At 42.8% G+C, this 8,719-nt stretch overlaps 1 protein-coding gene across 4 annotated transcripts in view; it reads left to right on the top strand.

Moving 5' to 3' along the window:
- LOC104949237 (NADH dehydrogenase [ubiquinone] flavoprotein 1, mitochondrial-like) overlaps positions 1–8,719 on the top strand; it is a 39,116-nt gene that overhangs the window by 17,854 nt on the left and 12,543 nt on the right. For 3 of the 4 annotated variants that reach the window (XM_010775555.1, XM_010775557.1, XM_010775556.1), the window contains exons 3-4: positions 1,562–2,610; positions 2,731–5,671. In XM_010775555.1, coding sequence (XP_010773857.1) covers positions 1,562–2,610; positions 2,731–3,355 — 1,674 coding nt within the window. In that variant the 3' untranslated portion in view covers positions 3,356–5,671. Of the gene's footprint in view, positions 1–1,561; positions 2,611–2,730; positions 5,672–6,783; positions 6,872–7,762; positions 7,846–8,719 lie in introns of those variants that run through there. The other variant, XM_010775558.1, reaches the window with a different exon arrangement.

Here is an 8,719-nt window from a genome sequence, read left to right as displayed (position 1 = left end):
CTTGATAAACGGTTGCTAATTCTTCTCTGTTCTTTCCCTTCCTCATTCTTTCGCTGGCGTTACTCCCCCCTTTCACCCACTCAAGCGCTGTCACTTCCTCCCTGTCCCTCGCCTAGCTTTCTCTTCTTGGTCTCTCTCCTCCACTTTGTCCCTCTGGTTCTTCAGCGTGGTTTAAATCAAACCTTGCTAATGCCTATAAAGGGTTCACACGGGTATTGCCTGCCTGGGTCCTCTAGCCTACAGCAGATGCGTACGTTGCATTAAATCCTACATTCCGCCCGCATCGGTGTTATCAATCATTCGGTTTTATATACAGCCATGTCTTTCGCTACTCTAATTATTTTATTCTATGTTTAGTTTATTGTATTTTCGCTTGAGGGGATGTAACGATATATCGGATGTATCGCGATAAATATGAGTGTCTCATACCGTCTTGAGACTGACAAAATTATACCGCGATTTTTTTCTAAATAATTTTTTTATTAAAAACCTTTATTTTAACCAGATTGGTCCCATTGGAGCATCATCGATTCTCTTTTTCAAGGGAGGACCGGACGCAACATGGCAACAAGCTAGCGTTACAACATGAAACATAAAGACAACAGAAACACAAAAGGCACATTGTAGTTTACAGGGAGTAATGTACATACTAGGACATTCTACAAGCTACCAACAGTATATTATATCTCTCCCTTGTCAATAAGCCCCTCACCTTCTTTGGGCAAAAACTGTATTGTTTTTGAAGGGCTGGAGAGACAATGCACAAAACTTTGGACCCACTGCTGTCAACCCATGGCCAAGCATGGTCTCTCTGGTCCCAGCAACATCAGTACCAAGCAACTCCGCAGAGGTTTTTTCCACAGCAGGGCGATTATTGTATAAACTGCCCAAACATCCCAGCTTCTACCTGGAAATGTGGACATGCTCATATTCCTAAAAGATAACCTTGATGATGCTGAGTGAGTGAGTTAGTGAGTTAGAGTGAAACTTGATTTATTCTATTGCAGGGTCTGATTATTATATTGACACTTTAAAATACTACTATCCTACTAAACTACTGTACAAATCAGATGTATTATTTAATAAAGAAAAAAGAAAAAATCTAATTTTTTTCCTTTATTTTTCAATATCGCGATAAATATCGTACCGTGAGTTTTTGGTATCGTTACATCCCTAGTATTTTCTGATATCTCTGACGTCGCAATCGCATTTGTCCTCTGCCATAGGGCAAGTGACATCTCCTCCTCTTGATTTAGTAATCTGGAGAGAAAGTCGAGGTAGGAAGGGAGGATAAGGGGGGAGAGTTGTTGCTTAACCCTGTTTAAATAGTCCCTCACATGCAGGAAACCCTTTGTGTAAGTCACGCTACAGGGGATTTACTTTTAGGTTATTTGAAATCTCTATAAAAAAGGACGAAGGGTATTCTTTCAATGTTATAAAGATAGATTAAATTATAAAAATATGTTATAAACTTTACAAACACACTGTGACACGTACAAAACTACCATTTGCGAAGTCCTCAGTCCTTCCACTAACCTGATCTGCGCCTCCTCTCACGCAGGTGGCGATGTCTCCAGGAGAGGACGGCTTGATTGGGATCCCCTTCCCGGAGCACAGCAACGAGCTCCTGTCCCACCTCAATGACCAGAGGAGGACAGGACTCCTGTGTGACCTCACCCTGACGTCCCGCGGGGCACGCTACCCAACTCATCGCTCTGTCATGGCCGCCGTCAGTCTCTACTTCCGCCGGCTGTTCGGGGGAGAGGAGGGAGGCGGTGAGGGCGGAGGTGGTTTCAGTGTGTGTCAGCTGGACTGCGTGGCCCCCGACGCCCTGGACGCCCTGCTGGAGTTCGCCTACACCGCCACGCTGACCATCCCCGGCTCTGGGATGAGAGACGTGCTGCGAGGGGCTCAGCTTCTGGGCATCCAGTGTGTGGCTGATGCCTGCAGAGACATCCTGGGGGAGAAGGCAGAGGGGGAGCCGGAGGAAGAGCCGAGAGCCCAACACACAGCCACAGAGAGGATTGCAGTGGGGGGCATCGGAGTGGAAAGAGGGTCCCGAAGAAAAACGGACAGAAAGAAGATGAAAAGAATTGGGTCGAATCACATCAACTCGTCGTTTCTGAACCCACCCCCTGCTTCTCCCGTCTCACACCCTTCGCCTGCATCCGACAGCTTCCGCTCCCTGCCGTCGACCGGGCCTCCTAGCCCCGAACACAGGCAGAATGGAGATCCAAGGGCCATCAGAAGGCCAGGCAGAGGGCCCGCAATAAATGGAGGACCCCCTCCCTGGCTGCATGAGCGCCCCCATATAGCCAACCAACCTCCTGTCCCGCCTTTGAGTGACAAGCTGTCAGAGGAGGAGGACATGGAGAGTTTTGGCGATGATGGTAAGCTGATGGAGAGCACCTCAGTACCTACCTCTATAGCTGATCAAGGAGCAGGGGCGACGGCAGGGGGAGCAGGGAGGAAGAGGAAGTCTCAAACGCCTCAGCAGTGTCCCGTCTGTCAGAAGATCATCCATGGAGCAGGAAAACTGCCCCGACACATGAGGACACACACCGGGGAGAAGCCCTTCCAGTGCTCGGCCTGTGGAGTCCGTTTCACACGGTAATGGAAGTTTTCTTTTAAAAAAAAAAATGTTTTCACGAATGAGGGCCTTGTTGAATCTTTAATGTGTTTATCTCTCTTTCCCTCCCTTCTTTGTCTCCCCTTGTTTCCCTTTATTAGGAATGATAAGTTGAAGATCCACATGAGGAAACACACAGGTGAGCGTCCTTACCCCTGCCCGCACTGCCCCGCCCGGTTTCTCCACTCATACGACCTCAAAAACCACCTGTCCCTCCACAGCGGGGCGAGACCCTTCGAGTGCCCGCTTTGCCACAAGGCCTTCGCCCGAGAGGATCATCTCCAGCGTCACCGCAAGGGCCACAGCTGCCTGGAGCTGCGCACACGCCGACCCAGACGAGGGGAAGAGCCTGGGGAGGATGAGGGAGGGGAAGCAGGCGGGAGGGAGCAGGTCAACCCTCTGGAGGCTCTACAGGCCCACTCCTCTGCATTCCCCCATCACAGTTTGCTGGATGCTGGGAGTGGGTCCGGGGCCGGCCCCCAGCTGATGTTTGCAGGTGACGCCGGGAGGGAGCGGGCTCTCGCCCTTCAGGCTTTGGCTCACCTCGGGCCCCACAGGCTGGCCGGCTTCCCCGAGCTCTTCCTGAGGAGTCTGGAGCTGCAAGTGGGCAGAGAGGCGGAGGGAGAAGATCCAGGAGGAACCCCCTCACCCGCCGCACAGCGCGACCGATGGGCTGACGAAGTTGAAGAGGAAATTGGAGAAGAGGAAGCGGAAGAAGAAGAATAGGGAAAAGAAAGCGTGTGCGTGTGTGTGTGTGTGTGTGTGTGTGTGTGTGTGCGTGTGTGTGCGTGTGTGTGTGTGTGTTTGTGGTAAAGCATCCACAGTAAAACAAATCTCACTCAGGTGATTGGACTAATGACCTGCTGCTCCGATATAGAGAGCACTTAAATAATAACAACTAAATGATGTTAAAATTAAAAAAAATGGAAAACGGGTTTTCTTAGTTATTTTTAATTGTTTCTCTTCTGGCTCTTGGCATTTTTATTTTCATTTGTCTTCTTCTTTATGTGTTTCACTTTGATTCTATTTTTCTAGCTGAACATGCCTCTGCTGCGTGCGGTGACTGGGATGCTTTTCACTATGCAAACTAAAATCAAGGGATATTTAAAGATGTTTATTTTAGTTACAATATAAATGTATTGATTCAGGTGCAATTCAGAAGTCACGTCACCTAGAGATCACGAGTTTGTATGCTCACTGTCCTCTGGTGGTAATCAGTGGAAATGCAGTCAAATTAATCAAACGGTTCGGTACATTGTAAGCAATAATTTTCGGTCTGTCTTTTCTTGTTTGTGGTAATCTATGCTTTGATTTGATTTGGTGCTTGAACCAAAGATTTTTAGTTGAACTGTTTTCTTTACAGGAGACATGTGAATTGTAGCCAATGTTGGGTTTGAAGAGAAGACTCTTCCCAACTCTTTTGAAAGCCATGAGAAAAGATTTGCTTCCATGTTTGAGTGTGTCAGAGCCGTAGAGCTCTGTGTTAAATGCCTGACCAAAAGAGACAAAGTCTGGTTCAAAGAGTTCCTTTTGATTATTTTGAAGACGATTCTTCTTTTTCCAGAGGCCGTGGATTTCAGTCTTCCAATGCACTCATTTGGTTTCCTTGTTGGGGCAAAAAGAAGATTGAGATGGCATTCCCTTTTTCTGTACTTATTTATTTATTGTTATTTATTATGGATCTTCTGCTGACACTTTTAAGTGAGACCAAATTCAAGTGTGGCACCCAGAACACAAAGTCTTACAAGAAGATGCATTGCGCTTAAGATTTTGAACCAACATCTCCATATAATTTAACGCCTTTTTTATGGGCTGCGTGTCTTCTTTTGGCAAATCTTCCTCGAATGCATTCTTTGCACATTAAACCCCGTCAGGTACTGCAATAATACACATTCCATCCTCCGGGGGAGAGAGAGAAGGGAACAGAGGTTCAAACCTTCCATGTAACTGGAACACAAAATAACTTTGCTTTTTGACATTTTGTTGTTTGTGTAACATGTATAGTACTGTATCACATGTTGACATGGCAGTTCTTACAGATCGGCCTCCGCTGTGTGTAATGGGGCCATTATCCTTTGAGTTAAACTATCTTCGACCAAAAAACCCTTTTTAGTTTCTTCATGCTTCCCCTGGACCAGTACATTCAGGCCTTTTTGAAAGGTTTAATGCAATCATTAATAGCTTTAAGCGACGGAAGTCTTTTTGTTTCCAATTCTCTCCATGTAGTCAGAACCTGTGCTGTTCTGGCCTTGTGTGCACTATCTGCTCCTTGTGGTGTAGTAAATCATTTTTTTATTTCCAGTTTATTTGCACTATGAGATTTAAGAGCTTTAAGCCTGATTGTCTGACCTACGATATCTTGTCCATTAACTCACTCGATACCATTTAAGATTGTAATTGAAATTTTCTTTAAAACCTGCATACATTGAATATTCTTCCTCCTGCATAATAGTACAGAGTTATAGTCAATATAATATATATTGGGATAAAGTTGCCTTAGATATAATTTGTTTTGTGCTGCAACTACTCAGGAAATCTTGAGCAATGCACTAAGTGATTATATAAAATGGGAAGACATTGTCTGGTGCTGCAGGGTGATTGACACGCTTCATGTAAATGTAAGGCCAGTAGTTTCAAAATGACATTTTGTATTATTTTATGGTTGAAAACCTAATTCATTTAACCTATTGTGAGAAAATAATCGGGAAATAATAGCAATGTCAGTTAACTACTGGCCTTACTGGAACCAGTCCTACTGGAACGGCAGTATGACGGTTGGTCCTGTTCGTGAAGGGTGTTGGTGCTCCCTTCATGTGAATGAAAGAGGGTTAACTGATGCCAGCTGTGAAGTGTGCGTTTCTATGTGAGCTGTTTGTTTTCTCGGCTTCGGTGAAGGGACACGGGGTCTTTATAGAGACCCCGCTATCAGGGATACCTTTTTGTCTTTCAGTCTTTAGTGGAACCTTCTCATAGATATTAATTCATTTCCCATCATTTGTTTCAGTTTATGTTAAGAAAATAAATAAACATATCTAAGCTTGATCTTTTCTGTGTTTCTCTTATTGATTGATGTTTTAAAAACAACCCTTTAAGGGCTTAGTTAAATGTCTCACTTTAGTCATTTAAGAGTTGTGACAAGTTGAAAATGTGACAGTTGACTTGTGCTCTCTGGTGGGCAAAGAATGTAATGCAAACGTTTTAAATGCCTTGAATTTACTTGAGAGTTCTGACATTTCTTGTTTCTCATTGGCCAATATCGCACTGTACTCCAAAATATGTGATTTGCTAACATTGTAAGTTTATTGTCAAGCTATTATGGTTATCAAGGTATTATGACTCTTTGAAGCAGATTTCCTCTTAAAATATGACTTGCATACCTCACTTTAAATGCCAGTCTCCCTTAAAATTAGAATAGTCTACATTTTTTTTTATAGACCACCTTAAAATACCCATTACTTTTTTGGACTGCCCAGTACCACTTCCTTAATCCTAATTAAAGACTTAAAATTAGAAGGCTTATAATTATCTTTGCCTTTAACAGGAAACTGAGATGATTGAAAATAAATAAAACTTCATGAGACATTTTTACATGTCACAGTACGACAGGCACAGGTGTGAATGATAAAATTAACTATGAGTTAGCGGCTTTAGTGGTTTTGGTTCCTGTTTCCTGCATGTTGGCTCACTGTGATTGCTTATCAGGACACTTCAATATACCAGAGCCATCAAAAGAGTTAGAAGTAACTCCAGTGCTTTGCTTACAATGTTAAAATGGCCTGTTGTTAAATAGCTGAGTCTATGGCTGCTTATGAACCGTTGATACATTTAAACTTTACATGAAATTATCTATTTTTACAACACTGTAAATCATGCATTACGTCCCTTGATTATAGCGACTCTTTGTGACTCCGAAACTCACAATTAATCGCACGTTTGAGTGTGCACATGCACGCACCTGTGAAAGATCGGCACCATAGACACCTGCCGCACAGGCATGGGACAGGATGTGACGTAGTTCGTTAATCCTCTTAGTTTAATTAGGCTGAACCAGCATCGAGCTTCTGTTAACCGCGGAGGTTTCATATCAATTTGAGTGTAAAATAAGTGGAGAGTGATATCAGTCTGAGTTGAGGTGTGGTGTTTGTCCCCTGCAGGATGCTGCTGCCTCGGCGGATGCTGTGGGGCGCTCTGATGCGAAATATCACTCCGCGCCTGACCTACAGCACTGCAGCTCAGCAGCAGGTAGGCCTGCATACATACTGTAATAATGCACACTGCAATACACACACTGTAATACATACAATGCTTACTCACACGTTAATACACTGATATACTCGGCACACTGGTCTACATGCATACGTTCACATACTGGCATGGAATAGTTGAAAGGAGTTTTTAGTAAAAAAACAATATTATCCAACAGAGATAAACATAATGATATCCTTCAAGAAGCCATGTTGGATTAGTTGTTTTAGGGTTTAAATATGTTCATATTGTTTTTTTATGTTAGGAAAACCAATGACAAGCATAGGTGTTTTTAGTCACCAGTGTAAGGGAGGTATATTTAATTGCATTTAGTTGTTTTAGTACTTGTACTCTGTGCAATGACAATAAAGTTGAATCTGATCTAGTGCTGTAGAGCCCCAACAAGAACTAAGAGGAATGTTTTGACAACTAAAATATACATATACATGGGGCTCTCTGCTGGAACTGCTACCTCCGCGACCCAACCACGGATAAGGGGGAGAAGATGGATGGATGGAATATACATAGTTATATAATTTAACTAATTAAGTAACAACAAAGTGTTGGTTCAAGCTTCTCTGAGAAATAGATTTGATGCTTCCCTTTTTTATTTTTTATAATAAACCGAATACCATTAGACGGGTTGACCTTCAAAATATATTATTTTAAAAACTCACCTTGGCTTGTGGAAAATTATAACAGAAGTGTTCACAATTATCTGACATTTAAAGACAAAATAAATATTTTTTTTACTTAAAAACATTATTGACGAATGGATAACTAGGCCTAATTAAAATAATTGTAGTTGCCCCCCTTGAGTGATGGCAGCTATAATTTTCATGCATCCATCATGACAGCTTGTCAATCACATCTATTTCCCCTTCTCAGGTGAAGCCAAAAAAGACAACATTTGGCCCTCTGAGTGATGAAGACCGGATATTCACCAACTTATATGGCCGGCATGACTGGAGGTAAACATATGAAAAGTAAAAATACTTTAACCATAACTCAGAGTGTAAGTATAACAATTGCCCTTTCTTTAACTGCAAATTGTATTTTCTTTAGATCAGCAGGAAACAGAATCTGAGGGCATCTTAATATTCAATAAACTATGAATGTTTTATATCCATGTAACGGGAAGAAACTCAGCTAACTGATCTTTTTTTTTTTTTTTTTTAAACCCACAAAGCTAACGCTCTGCCTCTGAATTAGCCACGAGCGGAAAAATGCTAATGCTGCAAAGAAACTCACTCATAACACCCTTATTACTTATCGTAGCTGCACGTCCAACCCCCCACGATTAGCATCGTGAGATGACACAGAATCGATCGGTACCTACATTATCACTCCATGATAACTCGCGAAGATATTAACAAGAACAGACATCAAAACATGTGGCGCTAGGTAGCTAAAAACTGCTAAATAGCTTACTTTGTCTGGTCAAAAGTGGTCTTCAATGGCATTAAAACGATAAAAAAGCTGCTGAAGTTAATCCATAGGTTATTCCAATGTGTCTGTGTCCCTTTGACATGATTTGCTGATAATCCATAAGCAATAAACCTGCTTTTCCGTTTCCAGATGTCAGAGCGAGAGATAGGTTCGCTCTCGTGCGCAAAACTGCGTGCGCATAGCTCTCATTTCTCAATGGTAGTAAGGTGTGTGTGTATGTGGAAATTCCCCTTCGATTCTATTGGCTGTAATAGTCAAAAAGAGATGTCAATCACCAAAATCGACAACCAATGGAACCAATGGGTTCCAGAGAAACGGTAAAAACGGCCATTTCCACCCAAATCACCTCAGAGGTGGAGTTTTTTTTGCTAAACCTCTCTACAAAGGTCAAATGTC

The sequence above is a fragment of the Notothenia coriiceps genome, unplaced genomic scaffold, assembly GCF_000735185.1.
Source record: "Notothenia coriiceps isolate Sejong01 unplaced genomic scaffold, NC01 NC01_scaffold00015801, whole genome shotgun sequence".
In the NCBI taxonomy this organism is placed as follows: Eukaryota; Metazoa; Chordata; class Actinopteri; order Perciformes; family Nototheniidae; genus Notothenia; species Notothenia coriiceps.
Note: the sequence above shows the minus strand (reverse complement) of the source record. Positions and strands in the feature narration are given on the sequence as shown.